The sequence below is a fragment of the Urocampus carinirostris genome, chromosome 1 (genome assembly GCF_059441175.1).
Source record: "Urocampus carinirostris isolate Australia breed hairy pipefish chromosome 1, RoL_Ucar_1.0, whole genome shotgun sequence".
NCBI lineage: Eukaryota > Metazoa > Chordata > Actinopteri > Syngnathiformes > Syngnathidae > Urocampus > Urocampus carinirostris.
Window position 1 is genome coordinate 52,222,156 of NC_142349.1, and position 23,708 is coordinate 52,245,863.

The window sequence follows — 23,708 nt, forward strand, 5'->3', positions numbered from 1 at the left end:
ATAGGTTACAATAACTAGAGGTTTTATTTTAGTCCGTGAAAACGTAAAGTGTTTTATTTTCATTTTTTTCCTCTCTACTTATCATTGACACAAAAAGGGCTTTTTCCTCAAGATTCTGAAACCACGGCATTGCCTGATGCCTCCATGAAAGATTTTTATGGGAGTAAATTTGTTGGTTCAAATGTTTAGCTTTTTTTTTTTTTTTTCCCTACAACCGATAATCATGAGTTGTATGGCATTGGCAAGTTTCACATAGACCTAGCAAAAACAGAAACTTAAATCTGATCAGACACAAAATACACAATAGCTGCCAAAAAGCAAAGCTGAAACACAGTGGAATACGATAACTGTGGAAAATGAATTGGACATTTGCAATATGAATCAAAGGTTGGGTCTGAGCTTTATATAATGATACTCTTTGCCGCCATCTCTTGGCTTAGTCATGATTGCAGCCTCACTTTGCTTATTCCTCAAGTAAATATCAACTTTTTTTTTTTTCCCCATGTTTTTGAGGGTTTGGATTAGTGTTTGGACTGTGTTTAAAACAAACCTTTCCTTTAACCATTTTAGGCTACACTAACAAAAGACCCTGGAATGAGCATGAAATCTCTCTACACCGCTCCAGTCCTTCCCCTTTTCCATCCTAATGTGTAGCGAGTTGCGAAACAGCGGTGCAAAAAGTAAGATAAAAGAAGATAGGCGTGGTGGGAAGAATTTTTAAGCTCTTGGAACTGAAATGAAATGATCTGAAATGATCTGCATTTATATAGCGCTTTTCAAGTCAATGACTTCCCAAAGTGCTTTACATTGTGCTTCACATTTCCCAATAGCGGCCGTGATCTGTGCAGCCATGTAAGGCGCTAACCTGCTTATTGGGGGTAATTGGGGGTTCAATGTCTTACCCAAGGACACTTCGACATGTAACACGGACAAGCCGGGATTCAAACTGGGATCCCTTAGTCCTAAAACGATCGCTCTACCTCCTGAGCTACTGCCGCCCACTCATTTCAGCATTGTTCACACATAATAAAGAAAATATTTTACTTTCAACTTTTTAAATACACCTCAAACGATGCACCCCACCTTATAGGAAAATGCTCTTAGTAATATTTAAACCTTTATGGCCCTTTCTGCATGCAATATTGGGAGAGATTTATCCCTTTTTTTTTTAAAATTTATTCATTTTTTTTAGCTTTTCCTCCAGGACATGTAAACATCATTTGGCCTTTTCTTTAGCGCTGGAAATTCTGCCTAATTTATCTTTTCATCCTAAATTTTAACACGTTTGTTCCTGGTTTTGCTATTACATTGCCGTTTCTCAATCTTTCCTTTTTAAGCTCCTTTTCTATCCAATCATGGGAACAAATGTTTCTCTTTACCTATTTAGTGAGGTTTTCAGTCATTCATTTAGACATTTTGCTTTTGTGATAATAACATTTAAATGAAAGACTAACTTTAATCCATTAAATATTTTGTCAACCATTGGTTGAACATGATAACCGGGAAATGTTCAAGCTTTTTCTTCTGGTACTGCATCTTAACTCAATTGGATTTGGGTTTATATTACAAAATGGTCTTTGTTTTATTGACTGTGCATGAATGGGCTGCCTTTTGCATTTCAGAGATACTTCCTGTTAGAAAAGGGAATTCTGAAGTATTCAAAGACACAGCAAGATGTGAGTAATTAATGTTCATGACACTGTGCTGTTAATTTTGTGTGATATAATATAGATGAAATTCTGTCTGACTGAACTTAAGATCCTTCCACTTTAGAAAAAACAGAGACATGCTACCATACTTTCTTCATTAAAATACATGAAAAACAACCCAAATTATTATTGTGTATGTATGTGACTATTTTTTTAATAGGTGTTTACTAATTAATGCTGTAACCAAGTTTATATCTGTCTTCCCTTTTTTTTATAAAACGTTTTTTTTTTGAGAAAGGTGTTACCAAAAAAAATGCTCTCAACAGCCCTGACTATACGATCTAACTATTTTCTTTTGTCACTCATAGATTCAAAGAGGAAAACTCCATGGCTCAATGGATGTTAGTGTTGCTGTCTTGTCAGTCAATAAAAAGTCTAAACGTATTGACTTGGATGCTGGAGACAATCTCTACCACCTGATGGTAATATACAAAGAGAAGCTGGTCACTCAAATTTAAAGAAAATATATTTTAAAAATGGATTGTTTACTTGTGACCATTTTTTTCCCTAATTCTTTGACTTTGAGTCATGGACCAGTAAACATTGTCTGATCTGTGTTGCCTTTCATGAAAGCAAACTATTCTGTATGTTTAATCACAGTTTCAATTAAGAAAAAATGCATTTTTTTTCTATACGGTCGAAACCAGCATTTTAATTGTAATTCATGTTTTACTTTATACACTGTCTTCATGAATATGAAGATAGAGAAATTAAAATGTTGATGTTATTAATCCAGTTAATCTGCAGTTTGCTTGTTAAAGTGTTGGATACACCCGTAAATAAATGTTAGTTTTTAAAACATTGTTTCCCTTTTTTAGGCCAAGAGCTATGACCTTTTTTACATTTGGATGACAAAACTGTGTGCCCATCGTGTATTTCGGAAGAATGAGGCTCTTAGTGTCCAACGTGGAGTGCTTCATGCGATCTCTCTTGGCCACAGTTCTCTTCCAGCTTTAAACAGCCTTGCTCAGAAAAAAAGAACTTCAGTGAGTAGAAATCTTCAATGCTCTGTTTTCTTGTAACGACATTAATGACCAGATTTTTTTTTTTTACTTGACATCAGTGATTAATGGGAATTTTTTTTGGGGGGGGGGGGTTCAACCCGCACATTTCTATTTGACCAGTTTACCAAACTCTCTCTCAGCTCTTGGTGTGCACTAGTTTGCTACGTCTCACTGCTCATGTGTCCTAATAAATTCACACACAAGATTAAAAACGTTTATGTAAGTCAGATATGTTTGTGGCTCTGCAAAATAAATCGTTCACACATTTTTTATTTGGAGAAATTGGAAAATTAGCCTTGAATTTAGCCATGAAAGAGGTGTACGAACTTGTAGATAGTACAGATTTTTTTAAATCCCAATTTTTTCATTTCCAACTCATTTAATTCTTTTAAATCAAACTTGGCTAAGGTTAAACAATATATTCTGGTTTGCCTTTTGATGAAAAAGGTTTGACACGTTGACTTTAGCCAATGTATATGCAAGTACCTAGAAATTAATAGGAATTTGGTTATTATTTTTACAAATTTTCAAAAGGTGTACAAACAACAAAAAAGCCAACTTTATTTTCATAAATTGTGGAATGATGAGACAAATTCAACTTTTTCTGAAGGATATGGTTTGCTTATTGGTCCAAACTAGAGGTAAGATCAGATCTAAAAAAGGACCCTACCTGGGACCGCAGGTATTAAAGCCTGACCCCAGCCTGAGCCCGACCACTTAACTTTGTAAGAGGGACCAAGCCTAAAGCAAACACAAAATTTCATATTTTGTGAGGATTCGGGAGGAGCAAGGGTGATTATCTCTGGGTTAGATGGTGCTGAGCGTGCCTATGCGAGTCGGGGACGGAATACACTGCGTGGATCCCTCACAAAGAACAATGACAGGTTTATTAAAAATAAATAAATAAAGTCAGCGAGAGAGAAAAGCCTGGCCCGAACCCTAATTATTATTATTATCAATTGCATGTTATGATTTCACCAACATACTTATATGATCACGTCACACCTGCATTATGTTTTCGTCAGTTGCCCATCTTTGCCAGCTCAGCATCAGTTTTTCAAACTGAGATGGAAAGCCCCTCTCCAAGAGTTGCCTCCCATCCAAGCGTAACCAATAAGGTATCAGCATGGCTGCAACAGACCAGTGATATTGATGCAACTTCTAATGGTAAGTAATGGCTAACTTTAAGATTAAAGATTTGTTGTGTAGATTGTGGCTCTCACTGTCTCGCTCGGTCAGTCTCTCTACACAGTTCATGTTTGCCCTCTACCCTTTTCGATATATTTCTCTAGAATGTTGCTTTATAGTTCTCTCTCTAGCTCTGAAGTTGTATGGCATCGGGTTTAAAAGAAAAGCACTCATAAAAACAGTTTGCTGTTGTCAACAGTTTGCTGTTGTCAAGAATTTATAATAAGATTAATCAATTGATCAGCAATAAATAAACAAAAAAATACAGCAAATATGACTAAAACTACATTTGTGAGAAGAAAATCAAATGATTTGGATTCAAATGTGTGTTTTTCTTTTCAATAAGTTTGTTTTGCAACTAGTGTGTCGAAATGGCATAATTTGAGTGTCGACACAAACAAGATTACCAATTTAAGTTTGTGGACTGCTGTTTTTTAAGATTTATTATGCAGTGTTCAGTTCTTAGTGTAACACTTTAAAAAAAACTGCTCATGGTTCACCTGTAAAATAAGGCATCTTCTAGATCAGCCGAACTGAAGGCTTTAAACCTTTTTGTAACCTTTGTCAGTTCAGAAAGTTAACACCAGGATAATAGACTTTGCTTGACTGATCAAGACAAAAGAGGCATTTTATATTAAGTTGTCCCAAAGACTCCTACTTAACATTGATTTAAAAAAAAAATATTGGAACTAACTTTAACAGGATTCTTTTTTTCTCATTAGATTTGACTCGTTGTAACACAGAGCTGACAGAATTAGCCCTTCTCATACAGCGACTTCACTGGCTAGAGGGAGGCTTGCCAATCACAGACACAGACCTGGAAATGCGTATCAGCATGCAAGTGAGTTATTTTGATGTATACAATTTTTTGTATACCCTGGATTCTAGCCTGAATCACACATGAGGACCATTTTGACTCAAAAAATGTGTTTGACCTGTGTAGTGCATTTTCAGGCACCCCATTTTTAAAAATGATTAATACTAACCCATTCAAGCTATAGCTGTCCTAAAGAAGACTGACTTAAATAAGCATGGCTGCCAGTTAGCTCCAAAACCATCAAACACTCCCATTTAGCCCCATCCATACTATGGGTAAAGTTTAATATTATTGCAAAAGTAAAAATAAAATTATTAAGCCGTAAATTATTTTTTTACTGATGAAGTTAAACTTTAGACACTCCAAATACGGAGAGAAGACATTCTTGGATTTTGAACTTCTAAGAAGAGGTAGGGAAAGCTTCAGATAAGCAAGTGCAACCTGTTCTGAATGCCCCCTCCAAGCCCTTTCTTTTTGTTAAATTTCCTAGGTTACAAAGGCAGATCTGCCTTACAGGATGTAAAATCAAAGGACAGCAACATGACTGGATGAGATTAGTCAATAATTAACAACAGTGCGCAATTATAGACAAACTAACGAAATGACATCCTCTGTAATATTGGACACCTGTTAAAGATATTTTAAACAGACTAAACTTATCAATAACATACTTTGTAGATTTTGTCCTGGTGTACCGTCATCATTAAATTGAGGTTCCACTGTATTTTTACGTGAGTTGATATAACTTTTCTATGCATGTTGCATAGAAACATGTTGACACACACATTTTTAACCAAGGGCTTTTGTTTTATCCAACCAGAATATTTCTTTGGAGAAACCCAAAAAGAAGAATGGCAAACCTTTTGGTCACTCCAGAACATTGTCCCGTGTGGAAGCTATGGGACGAGCGGTAAGTTACATCACTAACATTTATTGTATCCACCTTATTTTTCTTATTACAGTTAATATAGTTGGCATTGGGGATGCACGGTAAGTTTTCTCCTACCAATACCGATAAAATCCAGTCTCTAGCGACCGATCCAATAACCAATATACCTTTTTACCTAACTACTAAATTTAGAAAAACACATGCAAAAAAACTTATTCTGTGTCTTTAATAATAACCTATTGTGTCTTTATTTTATTTACATTTACAAACAAATTAAGCGTCTTTTTACAATGCATGTCCCATATTTAGTATTGTATGGGTGAATGTAAATCGACTAACGATGGCAAATTTTATTTAGTTTCTTGGATAGACCAGTGTGGAAGGTGTCAAGACTGTTGAGAAAGCGGGGCCAAAATAAACTTTGGCTTTTTCCCCTTCGGCTCTTTTTTTGTTTGTTTCAAATGTAATTTTGTGTTGTTTTTTTTTTTGTTTTGTTTTTTAAATGATCCTATATTATCCCCTTAGACAAACATATACAACATTAATCAGCTTTGGTAAACATGTCCCAAAAAAGTGTCGTTGGAGACGAGAGCGTGACATAATCAGTTGGTCAATACTTTGTCAAAAGCAATGACTCATTTAACAAGATGTTGTTATGAGCACCTCCTATAAAAATATTATATCCCTGATCGAAGTTGTATCTATAACTTCTTGTTTCTACAACAAATTTGTCCCATAAGAAATAACTGAAGCCCAATTACCATTCCGGACCTCCTAAATTCCCAATAATCTCTAAATAGCTATGAAACACCTGATTATTAAAAATATATTCTGATCGTTATTAAACATAAAAACAGTTAGAAGATGATATTAAAAAGACTGCAAGATGGGAGACAATAATGATGGCTCTCTAGGTTGGCCAAATGTTATGTCAAATAAATACACATTTCTCTGACAAATGCATGTATACCTAATAGTTCATAGATTTTTGCTTGTTATTTAAATAAGTATCATTTAAATGAATTACGTTTTTTTAGGAGGCGCTAAATACACAATACACAATGTCCCTTTAATGAAATCGAAAACACTTCACTTTAATAGCTTTGTTTTCAATATAATTAGGTCCATATCTCAAACATTTTCTGCTGTATTTGTGTTAGACCATTATTAAAATGTGTAAACAATCAGTCTTTTTCTGTGGTTTGGCGGGTTTCAACTCTGATTTACAGCAAATTATCACCATTTACTAGTATGGAGTTAGAATGACCCTCGGTTATTCTTTTCTTTACATTATTTTGCCAAGGCATGGGTCCGCGACCCAATTTGGGGTCCAGACCCACTGGTTTACAAACACTGCGCTACACTTTATACAGAAAAATAACGCATTGTAACGAATAAGACGCTCATTTTCAGACTTGCGCAGGAGTGTGACAAACAAAAAATCTATAAAATACAAAGGTCACTGTATTCACTTTAGAACCCAACATAATCACAACAACACTGCACTCATCCTGTGCCTTGCGGCTAGTGTTGTTGAGCGAGCTCTCCAGTGCCTCGCTAGATTAGAGAGGAGACAAAACCAGGCTGTGCTACTATTTTATTGAAAATCAAAATCTTTTCCATTAAGGAAAATGCATGTGTAGTCTTTCTAAAAGGAGCATCAGAAATATTGTTTGGCTTCAAGTGACTAATTATTAGGGTTCTGTTTTTTTCTATCAAGCAAATAACTTTGACATCACTCTTTGTTGATTTAATTATTGTGCATCCCTAGTAGAAATGAAAAACAACCAATTAAAATAAGAATTTTATTTAATAGAAAGAGATGTGCAGTTGAACTGACATTATGCATTTGTGGATTTTGAATTTTTGTTTCTTCCAGCTCACTTCCAACCAACTGAGTACCAACTTCAGATCGGTTCAATCAATACCAGACTATGTGTACTCACAATTGTCAAATCCTCAAGTTGCCTCACCAGAAGCCAAAAAACTCCACCAGGACATCTGTGTAGTTTCACAGAGGAGTATGTATTTGTTCTTGTTGAATTTCCATTACAACATTTTGTTTTAACCCTTATGTTGTGTTAGGGCACGGGTCTCCAACGTGGTGCTTGCGGGCACCAGGTTGCCCCATAAGGACAGCTGAGGTGCCTGCGGACTGGTTCTGAAAATGGCTCACCAGTGCTGAGTCATTGTGATTTTTCTAGTTAATTGATTTTGTAGTGGTAGGAGTATTTAACCCTACTTCCATAATTAACCTGGTAATAACATAGTAAAAACAGTAATGACATAAGTTGTTATTTAAGTCTAGAGCACAGGTAAGAACTACTTGCATGTCGTTTTTGCCTGGTGCACCCCGCAGGTGCCAAAAGGGAGGGGTAATTGCAGGGTCATCAGCCAGGAGCCACCCTTCATTGATGTTTTGCTCCATTAATCCCAGAACACGGTAGTGGAGCAACGGCAGGGACTTCTTTCTGCAGCCACCTCTAGGAGCCTTCTTTCACCCATGACCTGTCCTGTTTTCTCAGCCACAGCCAAAAGCTGGCTCTTTCCGCCTCTTCTGCCAGGTCCCTGATTGCCCTCTTCATTTTAGCTCCACTCACTCCAATTTTTCTGAGGAGGCAGTGAATGAATTTTTAAACAAACCCCTCTGCAGCCAACCTCCACAGGGTAGATGGATGTTGCCCAACCCGCTTCTTGACACCTGGCTACCAGCTCTGTGTAATTGTCTCTCTTCTATGCAGCTTCTAATCTAATCCTAGGGGGCTGTTAACTCTGTCAGGATCAGTCTTGCTTGCAGGGCCCCACAGGATGATGTCTTGCCTCAGGTGATTATCTCTGGTGGGAACTTGACCTGCCTGCCAAGGTCCACCTTTATGTTCCAGTTCCTAGTGTTAAAAGTGGTGGTCTCTCCCTGTGGCTGCTGATCTGATCTCTGGGCCCTTGTCCGATGAAGTGGATCAGGTTTTGCGCCCAGGAAGGCCTGTCTTTGGAAGCTTCCATTCTCCACTCCCCAAGTGCTTCTGCAAAACCAAATCTTGCCACCACCTATTTCTACCCTGCACCAGGACTGTCTTGAAGTTGGACAAGATTTGTTATTGTCATAGCTTTGGTGTGTTGCAGAGCAGGCACTTATCCTCAGCCATACCACTGCCTCAGATTGCTCGGACTTGGTAGGGTGTCCTACGTAACCCAAATGAGGAAACTCAGGCATGCTTGAAGCATCTTCCACACATTGCTGTAGTGAAGATGATTGAAGAGATGGAGTGCCTTTCTCTAGTTGGTGCCAGTTTGTGGTGATTTCCTGTGTGGCATAGCAGGCTTGCAGGTTGTTAAAATAGTTAGCTATTAGCACCTTGGATACAGGTTGGGATGTGGAAGTCTAGGGCAGTCTTTGGTTTCGCTCTTCCCTCCGCAGATCCCAAGCCTCCTGAGGGACCTCTCTTTCATGAGATTGTGTATCCCCCTCTTTCATCTCCCTGGCTTGCAGCTGTGTTCTTCCGATGCACCTTTTCTCCAAACCTCTCTTTGCTTTCTTCATATAAGAAAGGCATATCAAACCTGGTGCCTAACTGGCTAATTGGTAACAAAAAATATTTCTCAGCTTGAAAACAGTTGGAGAGTCTCCTGTGACCCTTTTGAAGGTTATAGTCATCCCTAATGGACCATGAAATTAAATTACAATCATAATATATGGTTATTGATGCATTTACATATTGTTAGGATGTAAACTATATTGAGCAATACTACTTTCTTTTTAGTTGTCATGACTGAGTTAGATCCCAGGTCGAAATTGACCTGATAACAATTAGTTATGAGGGTTAAGCGAAATATTGAATACAATAAAACCTTTACTGACCTGTATTTTCTGAATAAGCTGGCATCTTGCACTTAAGTTTAACTGTGTGATTAGGAAATAGTAACTATATGCATTTAATGTATTGCATTCAACAAATTAGAATAATCATAGAAAGCAAAGGTTTCTTAGCAGTTTTAGATGTTAAAGGTTTTGTCTCTGTTGATCTCTTGCCATTTTTTTAATTAATACACTTTGTATTTTGCAGTTTTTACCTCTCTCAAGTCTGTCCATGAAGTTTTGACCTTGGAGAGAGAACGAATTAGACAAGCCTGGACCAGCCCAGACATGAGACAGGATACCTCCGAACAGCTCGCTACACTGTGCAGCACACTGTCAGAGGTAATATCGACCCACACATACCCTTGCTGGTTAATACTAACTATGCATCACACCTATATATGATTCATTAGAGTTTAGATCTTAATTCCAAGACTGACCCAAAATTCAGGTCAGGTCGGGCCTAAAATGTCAATCATTACGTTTGGGTTTCATCTTTTTGTGTATTCACATAATTTGTCTCACTGCTTGGCGAGAGGCACTCAATAAATACATATTAAAAAAGTGAAAGGCTTGTATGAATCCTTCACGTCCATTAGCTCAGTCAACAGAAAATTTAAAATGAGAAAGGACTCGAGTATCAGATAAGAAAAAAGGAGCTTTCATATGGGTGTTTTATACAAGTATTCTTATAGTTGAATATTGGTAAGTTATGTGAAAATGTTTGTTTCCCAAAAAATGAATTGAAAAAGAATTTGTGTAATGATTTATTTTGTGTATCTATAAACCTGAAAATGTTATCGGAATGAACATTATTCTCCTTGTCAATCCAAGGTAGATACACAATATCCGCATGTTAGGAATCTCCCATCCTTCCATCAGTTAAGCTCAGCTGTTGAATTTTGCCATGAAACTGCTAAGCTAGTTTGGCCTGTATGGGGGCAGGGAGGTAACAGTAATCATTGGTTTTCTTTGTCTGCAACCGGATGAAAGTCTATTCGACAATGACAAAATTGCCCATAGTTTGCATTTTTTTCATGGCTAAAAAGAGTTCTAAATATAATTGTATTTATCTTCCTTTTTTCTTAATGTTTCAAAAAGAATGCTGCGGGCTGGGTGGCAGTCTTGAGTTTATTCATACCATTTGTTTGTGCTAAAACAGCTATTTATATTTGGTTATTAAGTTTTGTAATATTTTCTCAAACCATTAAGTGTGCCCGGCAGAAGTAGGGTGGGGGTAATTTTCCATCGTGTGATAGTTTTTTTTCTAGGTTACACTTGGTTAATGGTTCCGACTTTTTAGCATAGAGGTTCGCGTGTCAAATGATTTCCTTTATATATCATGTTTATGGTTTATACTGGCTGAATAAATAAATAAATACAATAAATAAATAGATTTTCTAGATGTATTAAACATATGTCAAGATTTTTTTATTTGTACCTGGACAACTCGCGGTCACGGAAAGAACGTTTTTTTTTTTTTTTTTTACTAATAATTTATAATCCACATGTGCTTAAATAAACAGTGGTACCTCATTCTAAGAGCTTAATTCGTTCCAGGATCGTGCTTGTAGCTCAATGCTTGTATAACGAGTGAACTTTCCTTATTTGAATTAATTAAAAACGGGTCCTCACAACAGCATGCAATGGGAACAAGGAGTCACGGATATCGTATACCTGTCAACTTATGAGTTTGCCCCGTGTTTTATACGTTTTTGTTTTAAACCTTTCACATGTCTTGCTGTAAGTGACGCTTTGTGTTCGTAAGGTTAAATAATTGCTTAATAAGGAGAATTTGCAATCATTATTAAGGGGAGCAATTGCCAGAGTTTGACAGGTTTGCAAATAATGCGTAAGAACCTTCTAGGGGGAGGAATAAAGTATCTATCTATCTATCTAGACATTTAAAATGAAAGTCTAACTTTGAAGTACATTAAAGATTTCCAGAATATTTTTATTTTTCTCCTGTAGTTTGTTTACGCAAACTAAATGAGCTGATGCTGGCAGCAGGGAGTAACTAGCGGTAAGTGGTCTCTAGTGGTAGCCTTTGAGATTGCTCATGAATTAGTCTTTCCTTCATATAGTGAGGTAGATTTTTGTAAAGAAGAAACCCGTGTTCCGGAATTCTCATGTTTACAAATGGATAAGAGAGTACTCGGTTGGTTTGGACACATGGAGAGGATGGATGAGGAGCGAATGTTGAAGAGGATCTACAGAGCCGAAGTCAATGGAAGGAGACCAAGAGGAAGGCCGCGATTGACGCGGATGGATGGTGTTATGAGTGCACTGTAGAAAAGAGGTCCAAATATAATGGAAGCTAGAGCTCTTGTTGGTGATAGAAAGGAGTGGAGTGGTGTTGTGAAAGGATAGTGGGATTGTGGACGCGTTCTTAAGGATGGGCTGGGCACCCGTGTGATGCGGCAGGGATAAACCAGTGAAAACTGTCAGGCGCTGCTGTTGATCTGAAGAGTGTGTTGTGTCACCCTGACCCGAGTGACATGGCCGCTCTCTGGTGTCCCATTTCATCTAGAGGGACGAAAGCATGACCAACTTGGGTGCAGAGGTGCCTAACTTGTTCGGATGTTTGGGCAATTATTTGGCCATGGTCCAAAAAATTTTGTGTTTTTTTTTTTTTTTTCTACTTATTTCCCTTTTATTTTCTTTGTTATTGTATGTGTGTGTCTTGCTGTTGGTCACCCCTCTTGAGGGATATGACCAAGGTAGATAGATAGATAGATAAATGGATACCACTGTACTAAAATTGTGGCTGCACTGGTGCAGCAGCTTACTGGCTCTCAAGCTATTTTTTTATTTCTTACAGTTAAAAACTTGGTTTGGTTGACCCTTTTCTCCTCGTATTGATCGCCAACTCACCCCACAAACAAGATTATGAAGTTAACTAAGGACAACACTTTGGTTGGCTTTGTGTCTAATCAGGGTCCAGGTGCCATTCAGGAAAGGCGTGGAGACACTGAGAATGTGGTGTTCGAAAAATAAACCCAAACTGAACACCATAAAATCTAAAGACTTTATACTTAGAAAAAGCAAAATCATAGCTCCACTAATCAATGGAGACTGTGTACAGGTCTCCAACGACCTCTTGTCTGTGAACACCAAAGCTGATGTAGAAAAGGCCCAGTAGCAACGTAACTTCCTCAGAGTGCTCAGGAAAAACAACAAGAACAAAGGCTGCTAATCTAGTGCCACAGTAGAGCGCATTTCGGAGGTGTGGGAGCATGACTGTAGACTGAAAATTTTGGTCATCAAAACAGTCCAGAAAATAATGGGCTGCTGAGTTTGATGGACATTGCCGGCTTTTAATAGTGCAGCAGTGTCAACAACATTATAAAGGACTCTTCCCACCCACGCTACCAACTCTTTGACCTGCTGTCTTTGGGCAGACGCAACAGGTCCCTTAAAACTTGGACTTACAGGCTCAAAGGCAGTTTCTTCCCCAGGGCCATCACCACCCTAAACAAAATGGAGGACTGTGAAAATATAGAAATAGTATTCATTTCATATTTTGACCTATTTTAGGAATGGTGCAACAAAATGCATGAATTTTAACTAGTCTTCTGATGCTCTTGCAACCTAGGCCAGACTCAGCACCACCTTGCAAATGTTTGCCTATTCATTTTAACGTTATCTTTTCTCTTTTAAGTCTTTATTACATGTTTGTTCTTAAGTTCCAAGTTTAATCTTGTAAACAATGTTCAATATAATGTTATCAATGACCAAGACAATTCTAATTCTTTATAAGTATAAAATAATGCACTTAATCCGTACATCCTAAATAAACTCGTAGGTTATTTATCAGGGATACGCTGAAATGAAAATGTATTCACCAAAAAAGTGTATTCTTGGCTGACAAACCGAAACACCGAGATTATGAATTTCACAAAAAAATTTGTACCGACTAAAAAATGTACAATATAAAAACTGCCTGGAATAATTCTAGATGCTGATTTCATTTTCAGTGTGTTACTACTAATCTGACTACTAGATGGCATTAATGTCTAATGCAAACAAAAACCAGTGTCAGTTGAGCATAGCGTAGCAGCAATAGGCCAGACAAACATGGCGGCGTCTTCAAGGTAGACATTCCATTAGGTAAATATAATGAAGGTTCTTGACTTATGACTTTTTATAAAAATTCTCATTGGTATATTTGATGTATTTTTGCCTTATTCAAATCCTTTTTTTTTTTCTAAATGAAAGTTTTTTGTACCACCAAGAAGTTATACAGTACAACTGATAAGAGATTTGCAAATAACACAACCAAGAGCCTTCTATTTTGAGTAAAGGGAGGGGCAAACGGATTTCTGAGAATTTCTTTTTGTCTAAAGCTTTTGACGGGGATCGCAAAATTGTTCCAATGTGCTGAATGGGGGAAAAAAATGGCTGCAGGGCGTGGAAGCCAAATTCTAACGGCTCACTTCACTTTTTACATGACGTTTTTACAACCTCCATCTGTTGACAGTTTTTTTGTTCTTTTGGACCAAAATGGAAAACTCACATTTGGTCATTTTTAGCAGAAAAATGATCATGCTGAGAATATGTTACATTCCTAATATAGAAATACATTTTTAACTTGCAAAAGGTAGAATCATAAAACGCAATGAAAGTAAAAAAGTTGCACATTTTTCTGTGCCAAATGTGTGAAAGTATTTAGATGGCAGGTTTTTTTGTCTTAACATTCCACCACAATAAGTGACAAAAAAATTCACTTCTGAAATTTCTCGTATGAACATATTATAAAGTTTAAAGCAGATATAGTAGAATCGTTTGTTTTTCCAAACAAAATGTCTAAAAAAAAAACTGCTTATAACTAACATACTGTATATACTCTCGTTTACAGTAAGTTTACATCGCATATAAGTGATCACCTAGAACTGCTTTAGAATAGCCACGTACTAAAAGAAATTTGTACCTAAACATTAATAATGATTCCAATATGTAAATTATGTTAAGTTTAGTATACTGGTCAAAAGCTAGAAAAATAACACACAATTTTCGTATTTCCCAATCATTTCCTTCCACTCGGTCATTGTTGTCACAGTTTTCCTCGCACTTATTGATTACTTTCATGGGATCCTTTATGTGCAAAAAAGGAAATGAAAGAAAAACAAAAAGGTTAAATGTGGGACGGCGTTGACTGAACTGGAAGAAATCTCGAGCAGGGAGTTTTTACTACCATTTAATGATTAGAATTGACCCTCGTTTCCTTTGAGGTCCTGACCCACAAGTTGAGAAACAATGATTTAGTGTTTGTGATAATTTAACATTAAGAGAAGTTTAGAAGTGGGACCGTTTTTATTAGTACTCTAATTGGTTTTATGTGTTATTAACTAGTGCCATATTCAAAAGATTTACATGGGAACAGAATGAAATGCTTTAGAATTGAAACGGAAAGCTTTGGTGGTGGTTAGACAATAATTTACCTATAGCACACACTTCTACATTAGTGATGTGTTGTCTGTGTTGAAACTAATGTTTTTTCATTTCCAACATTTTCTCTAATACTTCCCCCCCTCATCCTCTCTTATGTTTCGGCATTGTACTTGTATGTTAGTCTGACATACAGTCTCATCTGACCAAAGTGCATTCCCTTTCCTTGTCTTCGGGATCTTCTGAAGAATCATTCTGCACTGTCCAAGCAGACCAGGTGTGTACTTTCCCCGAGTTGTGTGACTGAAGGATAATTTCTTTTCTTTTTTTTTTGGTGTGTGTGATATTCTTTTCTTACTAACCTCTTACACGTGTGAATGCATAGTATCGGGGGTGCACTTAGTGATTATTTCATACTTCTTCTGTATGACCTATATTGTCCTGATAAATGTGCTTACAGCAGGGCAAAGGGGTGTTTTTTTCTAGAGTCGGGGGCTGCATTGAGTTGAAGAAATATGCACTTGGGGCCAGGCCAAAGAAACAAAATGGCTGAATGATGCTTTTTTTTTGTATACGCAGATAGAGGCACTTAAATTTGATACTTCAGCAATACATGAAAAAAAAAAATCAATTTTTGTTTGCATTTAGCTGCACAAGTTATGTTTCATCGTGAATTCTTGACCTCCGATTTTGTTTATAAATAACAAGCGTACCGTTTTATAAGGCGTACTCTCCAAAAAAGTATTTTGTGACTACAGTAAGAGCTAGGGTTGCATACATATCTATACATTTGAATTAAAATAATTAATTTCATAAAACATAAATTAACATGACATCTGATATCACAACAAAAATTAATTTTAGAAAGAAACCATTAGACATTAAAATCTCTCGCCTTTCAGAAAAAAAAAAATATATATATATATACACACACACACACACTGTGGCTTGCAAAACGATTTGGCCCCCTTGAACTTTGTGACCTTTTGCCAAATTTCAGACTTCAATCATTTCAAAGATATAAAACTGTTATTTCTTGTGAAGCATCAACTATAAGTGGGACCCAATCATAAAGTGGAACACACTCTATTGGATATTTTAAACTTTTTTAACAATAAAAAACGAATTAGTGGGTGTGCAAAATGATTCAGCCCCTTTACTTTTAGTGCAGCAAATTCTGTCCAGAAGTTCAGTGAGGATCTCTGAATGATTCAATGTTGATCTGAATGACTAACAATGATCAATGGAATCCACCTGTGTGTAATCAAGTCTCTGTATAAATGCACATGCACTGTGATAGTCTCAGAGGTCTGTTTAAAGCGCAGAGAGCATCCTGAAGAACGAGGAACACACCAGGCAGGTTGGAGATACTGTTGTGGAGAAGTTTAAAGCTGGATTTGGATACAAAAAATTTCCCAGGCTTTAAACATCCCAAGAAGCACTGTGCAAGCAATAATACTGAAGTGGAAGGAGTATCAGAACACTGCAAATCTACCAAGATCGGGCCGTCCCCCTAAACTCTCAGCTCATACAAGGAGAAAACTGATCAGAGATGCGGCCAAGAGGCCCATGATCACTCTGGATGAACTGCAGAGGTCGACAGCTGAGGTGGGAGAATCTGTCCATAGGTCAACAATCAGTCGTATACTGCACAAATCTGGCCTTTTTTGATGATTGGCAAGAAGGAAGCCATTTCTTCAACATATCCATAAAAATGTCGTTTAAAGTTTGCCACAAGCCACCTGGGAGTCACACCAAACATGTGTAAGAAGGTGCTCTGGTCAGATAAGACCAAAATCAAACTTTTTGGCAACAATGCAAGACATTATGTTTGCCGTAAAAGCAGCGCAGCTCATCACCCTCAACACAGCACCCCCTCAGTCAAACATGGTGGTGGCAGCATCATGGTTTGGGCCTGCTTTTCTTCAATAAGGACAGGGAAGATGGTTAAAATTGATGAGAAGATGGATGGAGCCAAATACAGGAATATTCTGGAAGAAAACCTGATGGATTCCGCTAAAGACCTGAGACTGGGACGGAGATTTGTCTTTCAACAAGACAATGATCCAAAACTTAAAGCAAAAGCTACAATGGAATGGTTCACCAAAAAACATATCAAGGTGTTAGAATGGCCAAGTCAAAGTCCAGACCTGAATCCAATTAGAATCTGTGAAAAAAAACCAAGAACTGCTATTCACAAACGCTTTCCATCCAATCGCACTGAGCTTGAGCTGTTTTGCAAGGAGGAATGGGCAAACATATCAGTTTCTCGATGTGCAAAACTGATGGAGACATACCCCGAGCGACTTGCAGCTGTAATTGCAGCAAAAGGTGGCGCTACAGAGTATTAACTCAACGGGGCTGAATTATTTTGCACACCCACTTTTTCGTTTATTTGTTGCAAAAGTTTAAAATATCCAATAAAGTGTGTTCCACTTCATGATTGTGTCCCACTTATTGTTGATTCTTCATAAGAAATTAGTTTTATATTTTGATGTTTGAAGTCTGAAATGTGGCAAAAGGTCACAAAGTTCAAGGGGGCCAAATAGTTTTGCAAGCCAGAGTATATACAGTATGTGTATATGAGGATTAACCTCATAAGAGATTTGCAACCTTTAACATGTTAACCACAAGAGGGCACTTTGAGACCACTCTGGTCCTCTAAGGCAGGACAGTTCTCACTCGGATGTCCAATGTTGTGTACCCTCTTAAGACAATTGAGGTGCCATTGGGCCGGTTCTGACAATGGTTCACCAGTGCTGGGTCATTGTGATTTTCTATTCAATCATTTTTTCAGTGGTTGACTGAGTGTATTTAGCCCTTCTTCCAAAATTAACCTAGGAATAACATAGTCACAAACACAAGTTATTTTAGAAATGCTCATTAACCATTTGCGCTAGTTGGTAACAAAAAGTAGTTATCCGCTGATCTAACAACACAAACAAGGTTTGATTTTGTACGGAACATTACCATGAACAAAAATCTTTAGGTAATCCCCATATGTTTCAAATTTACGGACACTTATTGTCTAAACAACAAAGGACTATTTGCACTGAGCGTTCTAAAGTTGGCATCTGAGCTGCTGTCCAAGTTCTGAATTTATCTTTCTATGTTTTTGGGCAGTTAACATTTTAACTGCAAGAGTGCTCTCAAAGACCCTGCCGTTTCTTGATTGCAGAAGTTACCGCATGCAGTTTGTTGTAAATATGCGTTTCCATTTTCATCCTCCAAAAATTCTGTATAAAGGTGCAATGGATTATAAAGCACACTTTCAAATTTCTAGCTAAGATGGATTTTTTAGGTGTGCCTTTTAGTCTGCTTTTAGCATTTCATTGTTTTGCCAGAAAATAACTTATGACACACATTTGGTGAATTTTGGCTTTGCAGCACTGTATTTGGAAGGGCAGTTTTCTAATGCCTGTTTTTTTCTGTTCTGGGCAGCGGACAACATCTTTTAGCCAAAGTCAACGTGCACCCTCTGTGGCTGATTCCATGGCTGAATATTTTGATGCAAGTGAAGTGATCATGTGTGAGACCTCCTCTGAAGCAGAAGCTTCGGATGAATCGGGTCTTAGTGACATCACCACCACAAGCACATCAGAGCCTGATGAAGGACATGGTGAGTTTTCTTCTTTTTTCAAATACATTAAAACATACGACATTCATCACTAGCGTAATGTCTTGAGTTTTTACTTGGTGCAAGCTTTGGTATGCTAATTCTTGGTTGATATATGCATTCTGCTATAGTTGGCGTGATTGTATTCAAACTTGTTTTTGAATTGATACTAATAAAAGAATGTTTTGGGCATTAATTTTGCTTAACCCTTTAATACAAAGGTTCTCAACTGGTTTGAGTCGAGGACCCCCCATTCCATGCTAATGACGAGCTGCCAGTGCAAATCAAGAGATAAAATTGCTCTTCTCAAACGTATTAAATGAAAATATTGTGCAGTTTAAAGCAGAGATAGTAGATATATTCACCTTAAAAACAACAAAATCAGAAACAATTTCAAGTACTTGCATCAGTAGCCTAGATGGTAAGGCGCCCGCTTTGAGACTGGGAGGTTCGGGTTCGCGCCCCGGCCGAGTCATTCCTAAGACTTAAAAAGTGGTCGGCGGCGCCCTCTCTTGGCTGCGGCTGCATCGGGTCAGATGCAATCGACATTTCGTTCTGTGTACATTGTTACACAGAATGACAATACAAGGAAATTATTATTATTATTATTATTATTATAATCAACCATCTATAATTGCTTTAAAATAGCCACAGACTAAAATAATTTTGTACCCAAAATATGAACGTTTAAGTACATGTTTTATTTATTATTATGTACATAAATGAGATGAATGTATTGGTAAAAAGCTATAATTTTAATATTTTTAAACTGTTTTTGTGGTTGACAGTGCCTATGTCAACCCTACTTCTAATGAGTACAATCTGGTATTTACTTGAATTTAATGTACCTTTCTATAGAGCTTTAATGGCAGACACCTGTAAAACATTTTCGTTTTGCTACGACTCAATCTTTGTTGTCCCCGTTTTCCACGTTTACTTCCTCTTATCACTAACTCTTTTGGTTATAGAACGAAAAGGGAAATAAGATTTGAACAATCACAATAAAATGAGTTGTGGTCCCTCTAAAACACTAGAGGGACGTTGCTTATTGACTGAATAGGAAGACTAGACTGAGTAGCGCATTATCGCCATCTACTGTCAAGGAGTGTAAATTATTGTTTTCTTCTAAGTATTATTTTGCCTTGGCAAAGGCCCACGACCCTCTTATTGGTCCTGACCGAATAGTTGAGAAAAACTGACTCAATATTCACAATTAAGGTGCATCACATACAGCAACGGTCGCCAAAGTATGGCCCGCAGGCCGTATTTGGCACGCTAACTGAGTTAATCTGGCCCACAAGACACTGCTCTGGAGCACAAGAGAGAAAAAAAGAGCAATGACCTGCAGTTTTAAATATATACACTGGATGTTGCCAAAGCCACGCGCCAGTCCAGACCACCCAGCGTAGCTGTATATGCTGACAATCATTTGTCAAACGGAACATTTGTGGAAACGCCCATCCCCATGTTAATTTTTTTTTCTTACAATAGAAGTCTTCAAGGCAATATGATTGCACTCACCTGGATTTCTTAGCTTTGTCCTTTCCTGTAGACCTATAAAACTATACTATACTACTATTTCTGATTGCCCTCATGGCCAACATTCAAGATGCTAGCTACATTTTTCTATACTTTTTTCAAATTTTTTTATCAACGTATTAAATTTCATGCAATCAAACTCTTCTGAAGCCAGGCTAGAGACATAGTCTCTCCAGCGCGTCCTGGGTCGTCCCTGCGACCTCTTGCCAAAGAAAGGCAGTGATTCATCGTTTCAATCTAAAATATATAGGGCAACATTCAGACTACAGTTAACACTCACGGTGTTGCACCAACAGACCCCGTTTTGGCTGTACATCTCTAAGGGATCCTTTATATGGAAGCTAATTAAACAAACTTCTCTGTTGAGACATATTATGATGAAAACTCGCAGAACAAACCGTAAACACCGAAACTGCCAGCACCCAGAGCAACTTGAACGGGTGTGTGATAGTGATGGACAAATCTGCACACAAAGGTCACTTCCCTTAATACATCCATATCCTTTTCGTTTGCAATATTTTCCTGACAATTTTACAAACTGCTCACACCTTGTTTTGAAAACATTTACAGCAAAAATGACAAATGGTAAAATTAGTCTTAATGATCTTAAGTAACTGCAGGAGAGAGATAAATATTAAGTGATGTATTTGTTGATATGGGACACAGGCTCTGGCATTATTATGATTATTTAATAGGTTTTATCAAATCAATAATTGTCACACCGTGAAATAAAATGTGCTAAAGAACGAGCTTTTGTCTGGAGAACGGATTAGGGTTTTTTTTGTTTGTCGTAAAACACACAATAAAGCATAACTTTCAAAAAAATATATATTTAGCTTTTGTGGCTCTCAGTCAAAAAGAACCTGACTAAGAATCAACAAGTGTGTGTTTTTTTTCAGGGCCAATACAGATTTTAAGTATTAAGAGGAGGCAGTTAGTTGATATTTAGAGCAGATATATATTTGAATTAAAATCTTGAAAATTGGTGTAAGAAACTAAGAATATTTGTTAGGAATTCAAAGAAAACGTAAATAGATTTTAGAAACCTTTTACAGTAAATCAATTAAAGCTTCAACAAAACATGACTACTTTTTCCCATAAACCAAAAATTAACAGTGCAGGAAATAAAATTGGTGTTATTCATATAAGGGTACAATAACATAAATAAATCCGTTTTTTTTTTTTTTTTTAATACTCTATCTACCCTGGTCATATTCCTTTGAGAGGGGTGACCGACAGCAAGACACACATTTATACAATAAATAAAAATGCCCATACAACCAACATTACTTAAATCAACTTAAAACAAAAATAGTGCATCGACATTTCAACGGAGCTCGCGAATTGCAAAGTGTGAGCACTCCTGTTAAAGAACCAGATTGACCAACTGATGTTATGGTAGCAGCTAATAACTCAGCCTTCTGTTTTAGGGTGTTTTTCATGCTTTCTCTCAATCTTGCTTGATTGATTTTGAATGAATGAAAACTTTATTTGGAACATTAAAATAAAAACAGGACAAAGACAATGAGTCAACAACAAAATAATGTTAGATAACATGTTCGAAAAGGGGTAGTCAGAAGCAGATGAACTCGAAATGGAGAAGTTACCAGGATAGATGTGAATTTTAAGATATGTCTTATAGTTTAGGTTGAGGGATTAGATCAGATTATATTTTAATAAAATTAATTTATGCCAATTGGGTCCCTTTGGCCTAGATGGATAACACTCAATCCAGATCTAGTGCATCATCCCTACTCTAATTTGAATTATTTGTCATGGAATTCTCATTTGACACGTTCACATTTCACTTCTTGGCTCTTATTCCCAGTAACCGACCTTCTGTCCCCTTTACGGTTTAAAAGAGCCATTATAGAATCCAGGACATTGAACTAGCATAACTTTTGACTAAAAATAGTTTTAATTTTTGTCTCTTTCAGCAAGTGCCACCCTCAAGTACAGAGCCAGTCTAAGGAACGCAACTGACAAACCCAAGCCAAAATCTGACACAGGTATGTTAGTTATTTTCACATTTGTATGATCACTACCTGAAGACACACACTTGAAATTTGTCACTATAATTTATTGTTGAATGCCTTTAAGTTATTTTCAATAATCCACGTTCAGTATTTTGTTACTGTGATCTAGGTCGTCGCACTTGCATCCCTGCCCCAGGAACAGATAACAGCCACATTGGCATCATGTCCATCCTGTACAACAACATTGGCAAGGACCTTTCGAGGGTCTCTATGCCTGTGGCTCTCAATGAACCTCTTTCTTTGCTGCAAAGACTTTCAGAAGAATTGGAATACTCAGAGCTGCTTGACATTGCTAATCATATCGATGACCCATATGAGCGAATGGTGAGTCTAGATCTAAAATCTTGAACAATGGTTAGCAATTAATCAGTAACAGTTAGAAGGAAGCCCAGTTTACCAGTACAGTAATCCCTCTCTCAAGTGGGTCGCATGTCTAAAATTGTCCCGCGATAGTCCAATCCCGTGAAGTACCTTTATTATTAAATACTCAATAACAAGCCTAATTTTTGTTTAGCAAATAAAAGATTTTTTTTTTTCCAAATAACTTTTGTCAATGGATATTTTTTCTATCCCGCATCTATATTTATTAAAAACATTAGCCACTTTGTCCCGCGACCCTAATGAGGATAAGCGGTACGGCTAATGAGATGAGATGAGATTAGCCACTTTGTATTACATGATACTTTGTCGCCATCCTGTTATGGAAAACTATTTACCTTCCAGTCGGCAACCCAAGAAAGCCATATTGGACAAAAAAAAGGAATATTCAATCTGTGCCACCATAAATTATAAGCCTTTCAAGATAGACAACACTTACTGTATCTATAGTCATTAGAAAAAAATAAGAGTGTTTCCTGTTTTGTAGTACAGAAATGATTGTACAGAAATCATATATTTTTCCATTATCAAACATTTTTTTGAAAGTGCCAGGGAGCGTCAAAGACCCGCGTGTGGCTCCAGACCAAGTTTAGCGTGTCGAGAAGTCTAACTTTGTTGGCGACACTAGGTATCATCTTCTGCCTTATGCTCTTTTTATGGGTCCCATGATTGCTTTTAGAGAGACTTGAAAATGATAAAAAATTTTGCACATATAATGTACATTTGTCAAGCTATTATTTTTGTGTACAACTCGGACCGCAATATCATCAATGCGCATGCAGATGGGCAGAAAAGGGGCGGGGCAAGTGTTTAGCCAACCAAAAAGCAGAACACAATGCACAATGAATCTATGACGTAGAGAAACCGCAATAAGTAAATTGTGATACAGCAAAGGATAAATGTATACCCTTCTTAAGTGGAACAACACAGCACAGCAAAGGATAAATGTATACCCTTCTTAATTGGAACAACACAGCACAGCAAAAGTACTATGCTTAGATTGTCTGTCCTTGAACTAGAACCCTAGTTTAGACCCATGACTTGTGTATTAATGTGTGTGTGTGAATGTGCCTCTTTAAAGTTCTATGAGCGTTCTATATGGGGTATAATCTGCTATATAAAACATAAAACTATTTTTGGTATAATATTAATTGGGAATTTCCTGATTAAATGTATTTTTAACATAGAGGGGGGCCCTCTGTAGTTTTTCCTGTTACACTATATTCTGCATAAAAGACCTATATAGCAATGGATGTTGAGCGACAATTTTTGAAGTATCGTTCGGATTCGA

At 37.1% G+C, this 23,708-nt stretch overlaps 1 protein-coding gene across 4 annotated transcripts in view; it reads left to right on the plus strand.

Annotated features, from left to right (window-relative positions):
- LOC148375114 (oxysterol-binding protein-related protein 3-like) overlaps window positions 1–23,708 on the plus strand; it is a 48,292-nt gene that overhangs the window by 18,149 nt on the left and 6,435 nt on the right. For 2 of the 4 annotated variants that reach the window (XM_088344868.1, XM_088344871.1), the window contains exons 4-15: window positions 1,623–1,676; window positions 2,018–2,131; window positions 2,528–2,695; window positions 3,739–3,880; window positions 4,624–4,742; window positions 5,539–5,628; window positions 7,487–7,628; window positions 9,669–9,802; window positions 15,033–15,125; window positions 18,290–18,467; window positions 21,941–22,012; window positions 22,149–22,363. In XM_088344868.1, coding sequence (XP_088200994.1) covers window positions 1,623–1,676; window positions 2,018–2,131; window positions 2,528–2,695; window positions 3,739–3,880; window positions 4,624–4,742; window positions 5,539–5,628; window positions 7,487–7,628; window positions 9,669–9,802; window positions 15,033–15,125; window positions 18,290–18,467; window positions 21,941–22,012; window positions 22,149–22,363 — 1,521 coding nt within the window. The remainder of the gene's footprint in view (window positions 1–1,622; window positions 1,677–2,017; window positions 2,132–2,527; window positions 2,696–3,738; window positions 3,881–4,623; window positions 4,743–5,538; window positions 5,629–7,486; window positions 7,629–9,668; window positions 9,803–15,032; window positions 15,126–18,289; window positions 18,468–21,940; window positions 22,013–22,148; window positions 22,364–23,708) is intronic. The other 2 variants (XM_088344869.1, XM_088344870.1) reach the window with 2 other exon arrangements.